Source organism: Rousettus aegyptiacus, unplaced genomic scaffold (genome assembly GCF_014176215.1).
Source record: "Rousettus aegyptiacus isolate mRouAeg1 unplaced genomic scaffold, mRouAeg1.p scaffold_m13_p_18, whole genome shotgun sequence".
NCBI lineage: Eukaryota > Metazoa > Chordata > Mammalia > Chiroptera > Pteropodidae > Rousettus > Rousettus aegyptiacus.
The window spans coordinates 17948774-17968082 of NW_023416293.1; the positions used below are offsets into that span (position 1 = coordinate 17948774).

The 19309-nt window shown below is 53.5% G+C and overlaps 1 protein-coding gene and 1 long non-coding RNA gene across 3 annotated transcripts in view; both read right to left on the minus strand.

Moving 5' to 3' along the window:
• Positions 1-272: 272 nt before the first annotated feature.
• LOC118613328 lies at positions 273-3324 on the minus strand. Its single transcript, XR_004955371.1, has 3 exons — positions 3162-3324; positions 1513-1628; positions 273-377 (listed from the first exon to the last, which is right to left on the minus strand). It is a non-coding gene; the product is annotated as an uncharacterized LOC118613328 (long non-coding RNA).
• Positions 3325-9185: 5861 nt separating this feature from the next.
• Positions 9186-19309, minus strand: part of GNG4 (G protein subunit gamma 4) — a 34351-nt gene continuing 24227 nt past the window's right edge. For both annotated transcript variants that reach the window (XM_036235608.1, XM_036235609.1), the window contains exon 4: positions 9186-12662. In XM_036235608.1, coding sequence (XP_036091501.1) covers positions 12534-12662 — 129 coding nt within the window. In that variant the 3' untranslated portion in view covers positions 9186-12533. The remainder of the gene's footprint in view (positions 12663-19309) is intronic.

The following is a 19309-nucleotide window of genomic DNA, read 5'->3' on the forward strand; positions in this document are numbered from 1 at the left end:
GGCCGCGCTGCCTCTTCGAGGTGTCTCAGCTTTCCCCCCAGCTGTCTCCCCTTACGTTCTCATGCTGCTGCCATAGGCACGAGCGTAGTTTCTTTGTGGTTTGTACCTAGAACTGGGGTTGCTGAGTCCGGGTGGTAGACTGGGGCAGGAAGTGTCACGGAACGGCGCCGAGTTTTTGAAGGAATTCAGAGCAGTTAAAGAGTTGGCATTTTCTCCAGCTCTAACTACTGGCTCTTTTCTGTTGCTGTAATTGCCCAAGAGGAGGTTTGAGAGCAGACAGGTGACAGATGGCCCACGTCAAATCAGCGACTCTTCTCAGTTGCTTCTCCCCTCATCACGAACACACTCGAACAGCTGGACGCTACTGTGCGACCTACCTGGGAATCGGACAGTTCCTCTGTATAATTTCGGCCTGTAAATTTAACTCATTAGTCTGCTAAACCACTTAGGGGATTCAGTACATTGGCCTAAAACGATGTTTTGAATACATTTTTTGCAATGTTAGTGCTGTAAGAACAGATGGCTTTCCTTTTTTTTTTGTATTAGTTTCAGGCGTACAACGTAATGATTCGATATTTGTATATATTGTGAAATGATCGACACAGTGAGTCCGGTTAACATACACCATCACAGTTACTGAATTTTTTTCTGGTGATGAGAATTTCGAAGACCTACTCTCTCAGCGACTTCCAAATATGCAGACAGTATTATTAACTATAACCACTATGCTGTGCTTTGCATCCCCAGGACTTACTTATTTTAGAACTGGAAGTTTGTATCTTCTGACCCCTTTCACCCATTTTGCCCCCTGCCACCCCCGACCTCTGGCAACCAATGATCTGTTCTCTGTATCTCTGCGCTTGTTGACTCTTTCTTTTTAGATTCCACATATAAGTGAGATCAAACGATATTTATCTTTCTCTGCCTGACTTATTTCACTTAGCGTAAAGCCCTCGAGAGCCATCCACGTTGCCGCAGGTGGCAAGATTTCATTCTTTTTTATGGCTGAATAATATTCCATTGACTAACAGACCACGTCTTTTTTTATACATCCATCTACTGATGGACATTTAAGTTGTTTTCATATCTTGATTATTGTAAATAATGGTGCGATGAGCACAGGGGTGTATACATCTTTTTGAATTAATTTTTTCCCCATTTTCTTTGGCTAAATACCCAGGAGTGGAATTGCTGGATCATAGCTGTGCCTTTTCACAGCATCTGCACTTGGTGGACGGGGCTAGAGCTCACTCTGGGGCCTCGTTTGTAGACGCTGATCGCATTCGTGAGGCCTCCGCCCGATGAGTTAAACCACTCCCCCAACATCATCTCCTTTGGGGTCAGGATTTGAACATATGAATTTGGGGGGAACACAAATATTTTAGACCACAGCGTGTGTATGTCCTGAGCTGTGATACAAAATGTGCTTTCTGTTTTGTGGGCCACGGTCAAAAACGTGAGACACTCAGCACGTGCCAATTCCAGCTGATTCCAGCAGGTTCCGGCACTAACCTTGACAGCACTGGCTCTGACAGATGCCGTGAGTTCTTCCAAGGAGTCTTGGCACCACGTTCATGGTGGTGGCACTAGTCACAGCTGCGAAGAGCTGGAGGCTGGTTAATGTCCATCTAGAGACAAACGGATAAAGGAACTGTGGGCAACACACGACGGAATATTCTTCAGCCAGGAAGGACAGCGTGGCACAGGCTATAGCATGGGGGAGCCTGAAGGCATTATGCTCAACGGAATAAGCCAGTCACGACGGACACACACACACACACACGCACGCACGCACACACACACAGAGAGAGAGCAAATGTGATTGGCTCCACTTCCAGGAGGCACCTACAGCAACGAGAGCCTAGACGCAAAGGGTCACGTGACTGGCAGGGGCCGCGGGTGGGGACCAGAATTTAGAATTTTAGTCATGCTAGATGAAGGCGTCTGGACCCTTTCTCACACTGTGCGTATAAGTAACAACACCGTACTTCTGCTCAGACACCGTTAACAGGGTACATCTATGCCACGTTTTTTACCACAACACAAAGGGGTCTGGGCACGAGTTCCTACCTGGGCCCCTTCCGCTTCTCCGACGCCAAGGCCCTTGGGTCTCCTGTTGGCATCTCCGCCGAGCCCTGCACACGACGACCCCCCACCCGCGTTTGTCTTTCTGTACTTGTCAGGTCCTCAGCCTGCTCCCCTAACTCCTACTCATTTTTCAGATCTCAGCAGAAACACAACATTTACCATGAGGTTAACGAAGTCTAAGCGTCAGAGCCTGTGCCAAGCCCCGGTGCGTGACTTTGGAATCTGGAATTCCTTCGCATAAAGTGGGTCACCTGGACTGTGCAAGCCTCAGGCCTCGAAAAATCTGAATAACTCCTGGATCTCAGGGTAGAAAATCCTGTCTTCCAACTCCCTACAATGGGTGTCCCAGTCTCTGACCTGAGCCCACTGCCCCACAGCCCGGAGCCCCAACAGTCAGAGGCATCTGCCCTGAAAGCCATGGGGAAAAGAAATTTCTCTTTGACCTTCAAAAGCCAAGGTGCAAAGTGCATTGTCGGCAGTAGATCAAAATGTGGTGAACGTGTGTATTTCAAAAAAAAAAACAGATTTGGGAGAAACAATGCTTTTTATGTTTCTCAAGGCGTTCCACAAAACCTCTGACAGGAGTGAAGAGGAGGGAAGACTAGCCAAGAAGAATGTTCCAGAACACTGCCCTGGCACGTGTCTGCAGTGTGCTGGTGTTCCTAATGGTGTCCCACTCCGTTAAAGGAATTCGTGACAACTCCCCAAATAAAGACGGCTTAACTGTCTGCCCCTCCGCCTAGGGATATCTCTGGAACAGGCCGTTTTTATTAAAAAACAAAAGAGATAGAGCATCTCCTCAAACTTATAAGGTATCGCTCGACAACTTTTGCAGTTTTTTCCTGAGAGTTCATTATGTTACACAATTGACTTTTTCTCCCTATTTTAATTGAAGTCTCGGGTTAGTGCACTTGGACACTCATGAACTCCCGACCTCGACTGCCGCGCAGGTGCAGCCCGTGGAGCAGGGTCCCCCTTCCCCTCCTCTTCTTCCTAAAAATAGGACGATGTAGCCCGAGATCACAGGCTCTGATGCCAGCCTTCCTGGCTCCAAGCACAGCTCTTTTACTCACTGATCGTGTTCCGTGAACGTGAGCTGGTGACTTGATCTGCTCGTGGCATGACAGCCCGTTGGTAAGTTCTGAGGAGCTCTGAAAGCCTGTCGTGGTCCCTCCGGTAACTCGATGGGAGCATTTACGCCATGGAAACGGGCGAATGCTGCCAAGCAGCACCTGCCTTTCCCCACGCCTTGTCTCGCCATTTACCAGGGGCCACCGCCTAGTTCCTCGCCCCCGACGCAGGAGTGCGGACTGCGCGCGCCCGGCCCGCCCAGACGCCTGCGAGCACGCGCTCACAGATGCTCCCTGGTGCCGGGGAGTCTCCGTGACTGTGGGCTGCTCTTGGCACTGCTCCCACTTTCTACGGTCCAGAACCTTTTGGCTCCATGCGCCTCTTGCTGCCATAACTTCAAACACCCGGCCAGCCAGATCCAGCACACATATTGGTAATATACTTTTAAAAATCAAAGATTAATTAGGGCCTTAGAACAGCTAGCTCATTGCTGACAGGAGCTGTGTGGTCTAGCGTTTATAAGGCAGACGCCGATGACACATCATTGTGAAGTTAGAATTCTTCTAAATCTAGCACAGATTACTTTTGTCATACACATTTCATTTGGCTAGCTGTTAGAATTTTGTTTTCGAATTCCTATTTTTCTTCTCGCAGTTAAGGCAAAGACCATAATGATAGTTTATTACAACGTTCGTAGTTCAGTAATCAAACATGTTCTAAAAAGTTAATATGGCCGTGTTGAAGTAAAACATATGCTGAAAATTCGCATTAATTATATGCGAGTAAATGCTTTGGTGAGCAAATAAACTCTTGGTAATATACTGCCATCGACTGAGTGCTAAAAATATAATACATATTGTGAAGATCTGACTCACTCTGATTGCTAATGAATTAGTCACATCCATGTATTTAAAGATAAATATACCGATAAAGCTTAAGCTTGGTGTTTTCTTAATGAGTCCTTCATCATTTTTCAATAGGTCTGGGGGGCCTCATTTTCCATTAGTCTTCATGTTTAATGGAATATGTGTATCTTAACCTAATTTTATCAGCATTTGCATTATAGAAAGAAAAGTGTTATTAATGCATACTTTATCATCACAAAGTCATCACAGATTCCAAACCCAGGCCACTTTATATCGTAGAACTCTTCAACCAAGATGCTTATAAGTTCACCTCTTCAAAAGACTGCCCTTTTTAGAAAAAAAGAATAGCTTGCTTATATGATGTTTACAAAGTACAAGATGTCAACATGTGAAAAGATGACGGCGTCCAAAGGCATGTGGACACCGTTTCCCAGACGGAGGAGGCTGGATTCGCGCCGCGAAGCTGCTTCTCTTCTAAGACGCTCTTCCATCGACAGGCAGACCTGTTTGCCCCTGGGGACGCTCCCCCTCGCAGCGGTGAGCCTTTCCCAAGACAGCCTCCGTTAGTGGAGTCTGTCCCAGCTCAGCAATGTGCCAGGAAAATTACAGAAACAGGTGCCGCCTCCTCGGGCAGTCAAAGCCACCCCACAGGGTGCCCGGGCCCCCACTCTTTCCGGTTCCTGCTTCTTCCGGCCCCCGAGCCACGCTACCTGAGTCCCACACGCTCAGTTCCAGTCTGTGTAACCTCGGCCACGTCTGCAGGGTTTCGTCCCCACCCTTCCCGATGAGGCTGACTCGGAAGGCAGTACCTGTCCCCTGTGACATTCTTCTGCCACTGCTCGGCACCTGTTCTGCTCATGAGGCTCCTGCCCGGGGTTCCCAGGCCTGAGTCCCGCCCCCTGTGTGGCCTGAGTCCTGTCCGCTGCGGGTCCCACGTGGCAGGATCAGCCTTCTGTTACCGTCTCCACCCTGAGTTCTCTTCTGGCAAACTGTAGTTCCCCGACAGTACACGAATCTGGATGTGGCTCTAGTCACCACTGGGAGTTGGCCCTGCGACCCTGCCCCATGGCTGTCCCTATGTCCATGCCTCCTGTCCCCATGATGACTGGGCTCCTTCCTCTTCACCTGCCAAAGGCCCCAGCACTCCTCGGGCCATTGTTCTGTGGCTCACTATTTTCGTTCAACTATTTCTCACCTACTCCGAGGGCCGCAGAGCACTGTGGGTAAAAGCGTGTACCTGCCACTGACGGCCCGGGTTCCAGTCACTTGGCCTCTCCGCGCCTCGCTTTGCCATCTCTAAAATGGGTTTCATCCTCTCGCTGGGTCGTGAAAAGGAGCTGTGACGTGCCCAGAAGGTGGACTGGCACCTGGCAGGTTCTACATAAGGATCTAAAACCGAATCAGTCTCCTTGGTCCACCATAACGAAGCATCATGCCGGGTGGCTGAAGCGGCAGACGTGGACTTTCTCACAGTTCTGTACGTCGGAGGCCAAGGTGCCGGCAGGGCTGGTCCCTTCCGAGCCTCCGTCCTTGGCGTCTTCTCCCCGTGTCGTCATGTGGTCGACCCTCCGTGTGAGTCTGTGACTAATCTCCTCCTCTTCTTACAAGGACTCCAGTCATACTGGACCCTCGTGGCCTCGTTTGACCTTAACCGCCTCTTTAAAGACTCTGTCTCCAAATACAGTTCCATTCGGCAGTGCTGGGGGTTAGAACATCAGCACAGGAATTATAGGGGGCACAACTCAGCCTGTAACGATAAGTAGGTAGCTTGTGCCTGGAGCCTGGCTCGTTCCCTGAGCCGAGCACTTTCTCTTGCTGGCAGACCCCCGGCGGCTTCCTACAGCTATCAGGCTGGGCAGCAGGTGGCCCTTCCTTACAGCCCAGCCTGAGGCCGTGACAGCCATGCCTCAGTCCCCGTGCGACCTGGCATTGGAGGCCAGGCGTCCAGCCTTTGGCATCTTGGCCCAGGGCACATTCATTCAAAACTGTCAGGGGATCGCCTAACTGCCTCCTTGCTCAATCATCATTTGTCTGCCACGGGGCCCATCCTCTCCTTTATTTTCTCGTTCCTGTGTCGTTTAACCGAAGACGTGCTAGTGTGACTCTGAGGCCCTTGAGGACTGAGGTGTTCGCCCAGCAGACAGGTATCGTGAGAGCGGTGTCTGCCACGACACGCTGACCTCGTCAGGGACGCTGGCTTCCTTTGCTCCAGGCACCGGTTTGTACTTAGAACGTAGTCGAATGAGGTCTAATCGAACTTAAAAGCGAACAATAAAATAAGACATCATAAAAAAACGTAAAAGCTCCAGTAAATGGTAAGAAATCTACCAACTGAGCTGGAAGAACGAGTCAGAGAAACGAGGCCTGTGGCGACAACAGCTCACGTTCCTCACAGAAACACTTCGACTCCCCGCTCCAAACAACGGGCTTTAGGAGCGGACTCACCTGGCTAATGTCACCTTCCTGCCTCACAGGACAGCGTTTCTTCTTCGAGCTGTTCTCCCACTGCTCGCCCAGGAGCGGCCCTCCCCGGCCTTAATTGCCGTGATTAAAGCAGGCTCCAGCTGCAGAGTGTGAAGGTGCATTTGTAGCGAGCAGGTGCTCTATAGTTTTTAAATGGCCAGAAAGCACAACCAGACTCTAAAGCGGCAGTCCCCGACCTTTCAGGCACCAGGGACCGGTGCTCCCATGAGAACCTAATGCCTGGCGATCTGAGGCGGAGCTGAGGCGGTGATGCTGGCGCTGGGGAGCGGCTGCAGATGCAGGTGAAGCCTCTCTCGCTGGCCCCCCACTCACCTCCTGCTGTGTGACCCGGGGTTGGGGACCCTTGCTCTAAAGTCAAGAGCATGCTTCACAGTCTCCCATTAACCTTTTTTTTTTTCCTTTTAAAGCATGGGGTGGAGGAAGCGAGAGCCTTCATCTGTTAGGCACCTCGGTGTGGCGACAGGCAGCACAGGGTGGTGTCGGGGCAGGACTGACGGGGATTTGAATCCCGTCACTTGGTAACGTCTGCCACGGGCCAGTTACTTCATTCGAACTTACCGTCTCGTGTGCATCTGAGGAATACGCATGGACAGAATGACGGAGAGTCTTCTCACAATTGCGAGGATTCAAAGCGAACTCCTTTGCCGGATGCTCTCGGCGCAAACCAGGTCCCGCCCACCTCCCCCGGTCCCGCCCACTCCCCCGGTCCCGCCCACTCCCCCGGTCCCGCCCACTCCCCCGGTCCCGCCCACTCCCCCGGTCCCGCCCACTCCCCCGGTCCCGCCCACTCCCCCGGTCCCGCCCACTCCCCCGGTCCCGCCCACCTCCCCTAGGCAACCGTTCCGCTGGGTCTTCTGAGGGCGCATGCGCAGGGGGCAGCGCACGGGGAACGCCGAGGGGCGGTGCTCAGCGCGCAAAAGGACCAGCAGTGACTTGCACTCGTTTCTTTGGCTACTACGTATTAAGCGCCTGTCAACACAGGTGCCAGGTGCTGTGCCAGGTGCTGTGACAGGTGCTGTGCAAATGGACAGTCACAGCAGGCCGGGTGCTGTGTGGACCGGTTCTCAGTGCAGTGAGCGCCTGTAAGCAGGCTTGACGTGGTTGGGAGAGCAGGGAAGGCTCAAACACTCAGCCCTGCTCGGCCAGGGATCTGAGCGGACCGGCGAGGGAGGAACGAGGTGTACCAGGCACGCGCAGGGGCTCCGAGGCCGCAGGGGACGGGGCGGCGACGGGGAGGTAGGCTCGGATGACGCCGGTGTAGCTGGAGCTCAGCGTTTTGAGGGCGAGTGAGGAGCGAACGTGACTCTGGACAGAGTGAGTTGGGGCCACAGCGGTCAGGGCCTTGGGGGCCACTCCCTGTCGCCAGGGGGTCGTAAGGTAAGTGGTTATAATAACAAGAGCACGTGGTCACTCATCATACCTGGGCTTGAAAAGTCTACCAGTTAGTAAACTACTCACAGCTAAAGCAGAGTCAAGGGTAAGGCTTACGCGAGAGGGTGGCCGGGACGTCGGGCCGTGCCCAGTGCCAGTCAGCGCCAACTCATCCGCCCTTACCTCCAGAAGCACGGAAACCGCGCAGACGCCGGGCTTGTCCCCGCCACCGCTGTCCTTGGCCGCGTACCCTGGGGCGGGCAGAGTGGTGTGCCGCCCCCGGCGGAGGCCGAAACTCGGGGCGGAGCAGGGAGCATCTTTCTGGCCCTTCGTAAGAGACTCGAGGCGGAGCAGGGAGCATCGTTCGCCCCCTCCTAAGACCTCCCCCTGACCCGGTGTCTTCCCACCACCCTGACCAGTCGAAGGAAATGGAAGGACAAACAGATCTGTCAAATCTATTCCCAGGGTCCACATCCTCCTCAGGTCAAAACGTTAGTTGTCGTTAGATGATCGTCATCTTAAGTTTGAACAGTCGCCAGGACGAAATTCCTCCCGACCTCTGGTTTGCGTCCCCGCCACGGTGCCCTTGGAGCGGGGCTGCTGACGACAGGTAGACTCGCTGTTGAGCTCCGTGGGGCTGGAGCATGGAAGGAAAGTTAAGACCTTTGACTCATGCCGCAGGAGTCCCAGCGTGAAGCCGCCGTGATCGCCCTGGCTTTCAACAAGCGAGAGCTGTGACAAGAATGGCTGAGCCTCGTGGCCGCCAAGAGCAAAGGAAGCAGCCCTGGGGGCCCTCGGAAGCCACCAGAGCTTTGGGAGGGGGCCCAGAGCCCCGCGGTGGCCATAGCCCTGAAGAAGCCGTTTGTCTCAGTGACTCCACCTGTGGGCCAGGGCCCGGGAGGCCGGGCGCGTCCTGGCAGAGCCCGCTGCTGCCTCAGGGACCCTCCCTCCCCCGGGGGTGTCTGGCAGCTGGGTTTTATGGCGGCCGTCCCCTCCATTCCTGGTGGTCAGCGGTAGGAAGGGCTGAGGACGTCACCCACCTCGGTTACAGAGCAGCGGCTCCAATTGGGAGCCCTCCGTTCTCCCAGAAGACACGAGTCCCACCGCACGGCATTTGCACGCCCTGTCCACAGGCGCCGTCCGCAGGCGCTTGAAGCTGCTCTGCACCCAGACAGCTGCGGCTCTAAATACCCCCTATTTCAAAACATTATTGGATACACTCCTAAATGCCCCACCCTAAGGAGTAAAAGGTTGAGCGAAGTCCCAAAAAATGATAATAAAAAAAATAACAGTAGGGCGCTTGACTGCTAGCCACCAAACCCAACTTTTTATTGAAGTATAACATAAATACAGAAAAGTGCACAGATTGAAAGTGTACAGCTCAAAGTTGACAAACCGGACACACCCAGTATGTCCACATCGAGAAACAGAACACCCCAGAGGCTCCTCGCCTGCCCCCATTACCACCCCATCAGGAGTGACTGACGCCCCAGCTTACGCCAGCACAAGTCAGCTGGGGCAGCTGCTGCTCTTGATGGGACCAGAATCTCAGGCACATGCCTGCCTCACCTCGGGGGGCCTGTGCCACGGATGACTGCTCGGCCACGCGCACCGCTGTACAGGATTCCACCGTGTGAACTGTCGTTATCTGTTTATTATCCACTCATCCCGCTTCTGGGTGCCTTCCGGTTGGGGGTTATTATGAGTAGTGCTTCTACGAACACAATGCATTTCTTGTGGTGAATATACACACACATTTCTGTTGGGCACACACCTTGGAGTGGAGTTGCGAGGTCGTACGACACGTACATCCAACCTAGGCTACTTCATGGGAGAATAAGGAATTTATTGGGTAGAACTTGAGGGCTCGAAGAATTGATGGGAAGCTAGAAATCAGCCCCAGAAAGATGGTGGGGGCCGAGGAAGCTCAGTGGGCCAAGGGACGGAGCAGGAAGGATCGGCCTGGGACTCTGTAGCCCTGGACGTTGTCCCCAGTGGACACACCACCCCTGAAGCCGTGGGTCCCAGACACATCCCCTGAGGGGCCGCGGCCGCCCTGGACCCACATGGGCTCCCGGGACGTGAACTCAGCGACCACTCGTTTCCGCGTTGCTGGCTCCGGTTCACATCCTAAGCAGGGGTCCAAGTGGTTCACCCCAGGTCACTGGCCACTCCCTGGTGGGTCGGTGCCAGAAATGGGCCACACCTGAGAGACGGGCAAGACCTCTCCACGTCAGCATCCACAGTGGGAGGGGGCACCGCATCCCAACGAGTCCGTATGTGAAGGGTGATTCCTTCCTACAGGAGGGGGTCAGACGCTGGGAAGCCAAACTGGAAATGCAAGATGGCGACTGACTGCCCCCCACCCGTCTTCCTCCCAGTGACAGCTCGGAGGGGGAGGGGCTCTCACACGTTGCGTGTCTCACGGCCCATGAGCATGGCCTTGCCTTGGAGAAGACGGCACTGAGCTCAGGGACACAGGGACACAGGAGAAGGGGCGAGCCACACGAAGTACCGTAGGTTTGGCAGGGAAAGGCATAGTGAGAGGCCGGGAGCATCGCCTGGAAGAACGCATGGAAGGGGAGGCAAAGGCAGGCAGAGTACGGAGGGGCAGAAAAGGCACAGACGAAGGACAGCGAATCTGGGGGTGACGGGAAGCACGTCTTCTCCGCAGCCTGGTTCGGCCGGCTTCCGTGTGCCCCCCCCCTCAGCTTCTCTCATGTGCTTTCATGGGTTGTGCTTTGCTTTATCGGGTTAACGATGCTGACGTGGGCCACAGGATAAAGGGATCCTGGTCGCGAACCCAAAGGGGGAAGGGCTCGGAGTCTACTATCACACACAGCACGCGACTCTGCTGTGGCTGGAGCGCACGGCTTCCTAACAGCCCTGGTGTGACTGGTGAGGTTTAACGAAGCTAAGAATGGGTTTCAACAAAAGCAACGAAGTAAAAATGCACTAAAGCCATTTACAAGGGCAGCAAGACATTAACTGATCTGAAATTCCACGTGCCTCTTTGTGGGCAATTTTACGTTAGCTTTCTAATGAGCCAGGGCACCTCTGAGTCGTGCGTTAGTCAATGTGTCACAGCTTGGCATGTGGCATATTTGCTGTAAATGATCATCAGAGCTCCCCTCGGTGTGGCCCGCTCTACGTCCTCCCATGGACGAAGGTGGGAGGAGTAATTAGCACGTCCTCTTTGCAGGTGGAACAGTTCAGGCACACGGCGGCTTGCTGTCCCACGGCGGCTGGCTCTGTCACGCAGCAAGCCCCAACCAGGGACAGAGGCAGTTTCCAACCGAACAGACTAGACCGAAGGCAGACAAGTGCTGCCCGCCCCGCGGGTCGGGGTGGTGTGAGCTGGTTTTGGGCGGCGCCTGCAAGTTTGCCTCAGCAAAGCCGAGCGCTGCGGAGCCCTCCACGTATCATCTCCCGTCACAGCCTGGCAGGCCCCTCCTGGCAGAGACGGGCAGAGACGTGCCGCTGGGCGGGCCGCGGCCGCAGCACGTCGCAGAATGCGCTGCAGGTCGTTGCCGGTCCACCCACCTGCAAACAGGCAGACCTGGAAGGCAGCGTAGCCCAGGGGTTCCGGGAGGGCCCCGGGACCAGGCTGCCTGGACTCAGGCCCGGGTTTTCCAGCTTACTACCTAAAACCTTGGGGAGACCACGCCATCATTCTGTGCCTCGGTTTCCCCTCTTTAGAACAGATGCACACTCACGGCATTTATTTATTGCGAGAGGATTAAATAATACTTGTCAACACCCAGATCGGAGGGCGGCACGAGTGAGCTGCCGCCCCTGTGACTCACTCCTCGGGGCAGGGGCCACCCCGGCGAAACCCACGGGGCCCAGCGCTGCACCTGGAACGGCCCCTATTAACACAGCCCGTGTCGGAACGACCAAGGAGCGGCACGGGAGGCAGCAGGGGGAGGTGGCACGTGGAGAGGCGGATGACGCCGTGGCCGGCCAGCGGAGCCCGTGACCAGCGGCTGTCGCCGTGTACACTCACGGCCAGGCTTATTACGGTATCCACCCATCTGTGCCAGGGCCACCTCCAAAGTGCTCAGTGACGATGATCAGTGGGAAACCGGCCTGGGCTCTCGGCGGTGTCTGGACCACGGGGCCCCAGGAAGACACACGGCGAGAAAACCCTTCCATGCTGTGGGTTAGTCCCTTTTTACCAGGATGATGGAAGGGCAGGAAATGGAGACCTTCCGGAACTGCTTTCTCACGGAGGGGCTGACATCTTACCCATCTGTTCCAGTGTCAAAATGTTCTCCTTTGATGCTGAGTTATTGGGAATGGAGATTGTTAGATACATGTTTTCGATAAATTATCCACTGAAATGTATTAACTGGATGTATTTAAACTGGGGAATTGATATTTAAAAACCTAAGCTCTTAAACCGTTACTTATTTTCACTTGGCATATTTGTTATTTGGCTACAAAAAGGTCTTTTTCTCTTTGCCAATAATGAAAATAACAAGAAAACAAGAAGAAAAAGTGAAATCGATGGAATGAAGACAACCAGGGACAGAGGAGACTTGCCCTGTGAACGTGGCTGGGCGGGAAGGGAGGGGGCGCCCCTGGAGCTACGGGCATGCGGGTCCCCACGGACGTTACTGACAGGAGAGGAGGCGCTTGCTCACAAAGCGGTCAGAGGATGGTACAGAAGAACTTCTTCTCTCGGAAGGGGTTCTCCGACGCAGGCACGGGGATGATGAGCGGGTCCTCGCGGACGTGGGCCTCGCAGTAGGCCAGGAGGTCGGCGGCGGCCTGGGACACCTGCGGGGCACAGCACGGGAGTGGGGTCAGGGGCCGGTTCTGAGGGTCCGCGTGGAGCGTGCGCAAGCCCGAGGACAGGCTTTGCCGTGCGCGTGGCCAGGCCTGGGGAGAGGCTTTGTGCAGACCGGGGAGGCAGGCGCTCGCACACCCCTCTGGACAGAGACGCTGCCCGCAGGGAAAGCATGGCCTGGAGGAGCGCGGGCGGCAGGGGGACCCAGAAAGCCCGTCCTCCTGGGTGAGCGGTGAGCTGGGGCTCCGGGCCAGCGGGCTCGCAATTGCTCTGTGAAGCCATTTCCAGATGAAGAAAGCAGAGCTGGCCCCGACCAAGCCAGTGTGATCGTATTTATTATTATTATTATTATTATTAACTGTCTTACTGTAATCCACTCTCATGACCAACACGGAGAGACACTTCATCCTCCTCAATACAACACGTCATAAGCATGATGCACACATTACACACACATACGCTATGGGTCATAGCGTGATATACAAATAACACATATACGCTACGGGTCACAGAGTGATGTACACATAACACACATGTGCTATGGGTCATAAGTGCACAGGGTTTAATGCGAATGGCCATCCCCTCACCAGAAGGCTCTTGCCCCTCCATCTTTCTTCCAGGCTTATTTGAAGCCTGGGGACACATGGCACTTGTACACCAAGCCATCTCCTTGCTGAGGTCCAGGGAGCTGGAGAAAAGTTGCTGGGCGGGAGAGGGCAGGGCGCCCAGGAGCGTTCGCTGAGAGAGAGATGAGGTTACCAGCCCACTGCCCTCAGGGTCTGCGTCATGTGCTGGCAAGTGAGTGGCCTGCACGTGAACTCACCCTGCCAACGAGGCTTTCCAAAGCCTGCAGGCGCTTATCTGATGCTCAGGCCAGCAGACAGACACCCAAGGGTGGCGGTGTCGGGACCACCACGTTCCCCCTCTAAGAGCCACCAGTCTCTTGGACCTGCGGGCTTTGAGGCCCTGACTCCAGCGAGCTCTTCTGGACGGCTCATTGAGGCATGTCCTCTCTGGCCCCCGCCCCCTCTCCGGTTTTCCGGTCTTTACTGTTCCCATCTGTCTCATTTGTTGGACACGCTTCCACTCGTTCTGAATTCTCTACAAAGCTCACTATCTTATCCAGGGAGGATTTACTGAGTTTTAGATGAATAAATCTGTTAGCTAATTGAGAGGATATAGGGAAAAGAATAAGGCAAGACTTCTGTCTCCTAGAAGATCTAAATGGGGAGGCAGAAGAGTTACGAGGTCACCATAATGACCGGCATCGCCACCCAACGAACAGCTCCACACCGCCTGGCGCAGGCGGACGGCTGTCTGTCCATCGCATCCAGCCCCGGGTGGCAGGTACCCTGGCGACCCTGTGCCCTTTGTCCAGAGGCTAGTCACCAGCCTATAGGCGCAGATCCGCAGTTTTCTGGAATGCTGCGAGGGGTCTCCTCGTGCAGCAGGTCCACATGACACAAGTTCAAGGGAGAAAGCTGTACAAAACAGTCTGTAAAGATGAGTGCCAGGCGCCGTGCTAAACGCATCACCATCTGAAGTAACGCATGGAACTCTTCTCAGTAACATTCTTAAAGCCACTTTACAGATGCGGAAACTGAGGCACAAAGTTGCGGAGCCTGCCCCAGGTCACATATCCAGTAAGACAGGAAGCCAGACTTCAAAGCTCAGCGGTCTGGCCAGACTGTAGAGGCTGCCGGGCAGGACGGACTGATAGTGAAAATGGGAACTGTCGAGTGCTGGAATGTTCTCATCTTCTGGGCCAGCACAGTCTGCCCTTCTAGACCTCCTACCTGGGGACACACGTGGCCAGAGGAAGAGCCTCGAACCTAGAGTTTCTTAGGTTATATCGTTTAATCTCGGGATGGACTGGCCAAGGAAACCCTGACCTAAGTCTGCTCAGCTGGGACCCGCTTCCTCTCCCCTAGGCTTGGGCGTACACTGCCAATGTCACCTCTGAGGCTCCTCCCTCTCGGCTGTGACTGACAACTGTCACAGTATTGAAGCAAGGACGCCATCGGACTGGGGTGGCTCTAACGCCTTAGTGGCCTGCATGAGCTTAGACCTAAGCCGGTGTCAGTGCCTCCGGGGCTCGTGGAGTGAAACTTGCGAGCAACCCACCACGGACAGCCCACCAGGCTGCAGACCCGGCAGCCGCACAACGGCTTGGCTTGGCTTCTGCGTCTTGTCCGCGGCTCCCGGCAGGGCACTGCTAACCACCTTCGCTCTCGCGCTGCCCGATTCCGAACGATGCGCGCTCAAGTAAGCTGGCGAAACACGCTCGTGCGCCTCGGGGTGCGGCCGGCTTGCTAAGCCATGAGTCCAGCTTCCTTCCCGTGTCAGTTGTTCAGAGGTTCGTCCGTGTCCCTGGGGGTGGATTTGGCTCCTTTAACGTCCCCAGCAGCCGCCAGGGGGTGCGTCGCCAAGGCTGCGGCGCCGTCACCCAGGGTGCGCGTGGTCCCAGGCGCTGGGGGCTCAAGTGCGACTCCAGGGGTGGCTGGGGACACAGAGACGCCGCCAGGCTCGCCCCACATAGGCCGTCCGCGTCCCTCGCATCCCCGCGTCCGCAACGCGCTGACGACTGTGCCATCGGGGTCCGGCCCTGCCGGATCCCCGCAGGTCTAATCTAGGGCTTTTCCTGTCACCTCCACAGGGGACCCTGCATTTGCCGCCACGAGGCTCCCTTCAGGAAAACCAGCTGTCCTTAGACTGCCTCCTGCTGTCGTTTTGGGGTAACAGGTGCATCTGCTGAGGTGTAAGCACGCTCAGCGTGGCCGCGCCTGCACGTCGGGAACAAGTACGTGATGACGTCATGGCGCCCTGCGGGAATGAGTACGTGACGACGTCACTGTGCCCTGCGGGAACGAGTACGCAATGACATCATGGCACCCTCAGGAATGAGTACCCGATGACGTCACGGCGCCCTGTTTGAGCGTGGCTCGGTGTGGCACGGCAGGGCTGACTCCCTGGGTGCACTCGGATTATCTACACAGTGAAAGGGGGGATCTAAGAATGGGGGTCACCCCACGACGAACGAGTCCAGGGAGTGCTCCCCCGCGGCCGTCAGTCCCCTCGTGTCACGTCGTGTCCCATGTCCCTTTACCCCTGTATAGCGGAACCTCGGAGGGCCCCGGAAGTTTGGGAACTGTGATCTGGAGAGAGAAACGCATGCGACGAGCTCCGTCAAGATCGGAGGCGGCCCTGACACATCGCGGTGCCCGGCACCAATTGAACCCGAACGTGCTCTTGGGTTGGGGTGGGGGCTTCTTAATCAGCCCTGGACTGATTTTTATGGTTGACAGTTCCTTTCAACACAAAAAATATGGGTTGCAGACAAGCCGAATCCAATAATAAATCTGCCCATCTTTGAAACAAAGTAGATGATTCACATTCGAAGAGAAAATTGTATTCTGGTTAGGAATTAAAACGCCCTTACTGTGTCGGCTTTCCCATCGACCCTCCCCGCGGCTTCACAGGCTAAAGGCCTGTCGGAGAGGCCCGGGGCAGCTCTGCCTCCTCTCGTTGGTGCCGAACTGTTAAGAGTTACAAGGTAACAGATGCTGAAAAGGATCGGCACCCTGGGAACAACTGTGGAATTTTACCGTTACATTTCAGAGGAAAAGAGGTGATTAAAACAGCCCAAGTTAGCACAGAATCCCGGTAGTTGCACGATAATTACTAGCTTCAATGATGGGAGAAAATGTTGCAATTACTATAGTCACATTCTAGACAAGACAGATGACATAATTACTATTCGGGCTGTGACACCCACTGCATTTATCCTTTGCATCTAAAGTAGAGCAGCTCACACCTATTTCTCAGCCATCCCGGTCTATTAACAATGCTTCTTGGAATCAATTACAAGCATCTTTGATGTCTCTGCCTGCTCCTCCCTCCGCCCCAAGAAAACAAAGCAGGATCAGAGTCGAGAGCACAGTCAGGCTGCAGCCCCCACAGTACACCCCTATCTTTGACAAGGTCAAACTTGGCGGCAGCTCCAACAGATAGAATCCTATGCTGTTACCCTGGCGACGCCCTCCGGATATTATAGGTCTGTGCCTCACCTCTAAGTTCTGGGCACACACAGCAAGGTGGATCCTTGTGCACTTTCCTTGCGTTCCTCTAACAGTGGGGAGTACTTGTGACCACCACATGGGTTTTGGGGCTATCTCTAGATTCTTCCATATCTTGACACCATAGACTGAGTGTCTGCATCCCCCGAACTACTGTTAATGCCCGAGTCTCCAGTGTAATGGTGTCAGGATGTGGTGCCTTCGGGAGGTCAGTAGGTCATGAGGGTAAAGCCCAAATGAAGGGGATTAACACCCTTACAGGAAGGACCTCTCTGTCTGTCCCTGCCATGTGAGGTCACGGCAAGAAGGAGGCCATTTGTAAACCAGGAAGAGAGCCCTCACCAGAACCTGACCGTGCTGACACGCTGATCTCGAACTTCTCAGCCTACAGAACTATGAGAAATGAATTTCCGTAGTTCAAGGCAGCCAGTCTGTGGTTGTTACAGCAACCCGAACAACTAAGACATGGATTCCAGCAGATCCAGCGACTACGCTATATCAGTCTAGATCGTTATGGACAACTCTCTATAGCTGGTTAATAGCCTGTATGGCTTCTGCTCACCCAGTGGGTCCTCGGCCACAGGCAGCATCTAGTACGTCAGGTCAGACCCGGAGGAAACCAGAGGTGGGGAAGATATGTGTGAACAAATGAATAATCTAACAGAGTTCCTCTCTGAATTCTAAAGTCAAGCGTCCATAATAGCAGATTCCCTACTGTTTACTATCATTAGTATAAAGGTGTTTTTTTTTTCTTACATAAAAAGTTGATTGCACATTAAGAGTCAAATCTGAGAAGCTTGAAAGAGAGTTTTAATATTCCCAAGTTCACCTAAGAGCTATTATTATGCAGCCTTCACCACCGGAACAGCGAATTCCTCACTTAGCTTGTTTAAAAGGAGTGACCCAGATCCACCTTGGACATCGACTTAACCGAACCCTTCCAACAAGGTGCTACGTGTCCTGCCTGACCACCTCTGTTTTGATATACCTCGATTTTCTACAAAGAGCCATAATTCAGTCACTTTGCCAAGATCACCAAAAGAGTAATTTATTGGGTGAAACCTAGTAAGTCACTCAAGAGGTTTCTGGGACTTAGTTTGAGGTGAAAGATGAACATGTAACGAGGTTCTAGCTCTACAGGGTTCTAGAAAGCCAGCGGCGTCACTAGAGCAGAAGCACAGGGTCACGAGTCAGGAAGCGATGTCCCCGCCCTGCTGCCCTCGGCGCTCAGCTGGCTCATCCACATGCTCGGCCCTCCCTCCTGTCAACGGGAAGAGCCGCACCTGCTGCTCTGTGGCTGGCACATGGCGTGTCATTATGTCACTTTTAATTTGGCTACTTTCTAGTAGGACTGAAAAAATTTTGAGAAATAGACATGAAGAAGTTTCTCAGAAACTATTAGGTCAACTGGATGACCGGAGTGCCCCCAACCAGACCCCCCTGCAGGGGAAGGGCCCTTCCTTTTCAAATCCGCCTTTCATCTTCTTCTTCTGGGTTTTACTCTTTAATTCAAAGACTTTTTCCTTTTTTCTGATACTGTTCTATAATTGTTCATTCACATTTCCTTGTTATACATTTATTTCTCAATTTGGTTGTAGAAAGTTTATCATCTGCATTGTTTAATTTCTAAAGGTCCAGGCAAGAGCTACACACGTTTCTGGAAGAGGATGAGAACAGGAAGACAAGAGTTGATCCTAAATTGCTGAGCTGGCAGGAGGCGGAGCGAGGCGGGTAACCGCAGTCCGACCCGACCCAGTGAAGGGCGAATCTATCAGCGCTGCCTCTGGACTTTTGGCGGGGTCAGATGACATTATATATTTTCCTTTACAAATGTCATCTCCTCGACCTTAATGTCATTTATGGGCTTAATTACATCCTTTCCTGGACTTCGCCAGACTTCATTGCTGCCAGTGACCTATCAGACAGACGATGACCACTTCCCGATTTTGCTCTTTTTCAATTTTAACCCCTTGCTATTCAGGAAGCAAATGTTATTCTTGCTTTGTTGACTGGGGGATTTTTACCACATAAAAAGTATTTTTTTTTTAATGCAGTCAAAGTTTTTACTTTATGAACTGGATTTTGTGATCGGCTTCGCCCTGCCCAACTCATATTATAAAAATATTTGCTCCTATTTTCCCTGTACTTTTATGGTTTTCTTTATACTTAAATCTTTTGACTGAATTGTATCCCCCAAAACTCAGATATTAAAGCCATAACCCCAGAAGTGACTGTGTTTGGAGGTATAGGCCTCATGGGGGTAGTTAAGGTTACACGAGGTCCTAAGGGCAGGGTCTTGATCCAATAGGACCAGGTGTTTATAAAAAGATGAGAGACACTAGAAAGCTCTCTCTCTGAATGAGCACAGAGCAAAGGCAGCGAGGAGAGCCGTCTAACCAGACATCAACCCTGTGGCCACCTTGATCGTGGACTACTATCCTTGGAACTGTGAGAAAATAAACTTTTGTTATTTAAGCCACACAGTCTGTGGCATTCTGTGGTGGCAGCCTGGGCTGGCTAATAGAATCTGAAATCTATCTGGATAAAATTAGTGATGTATG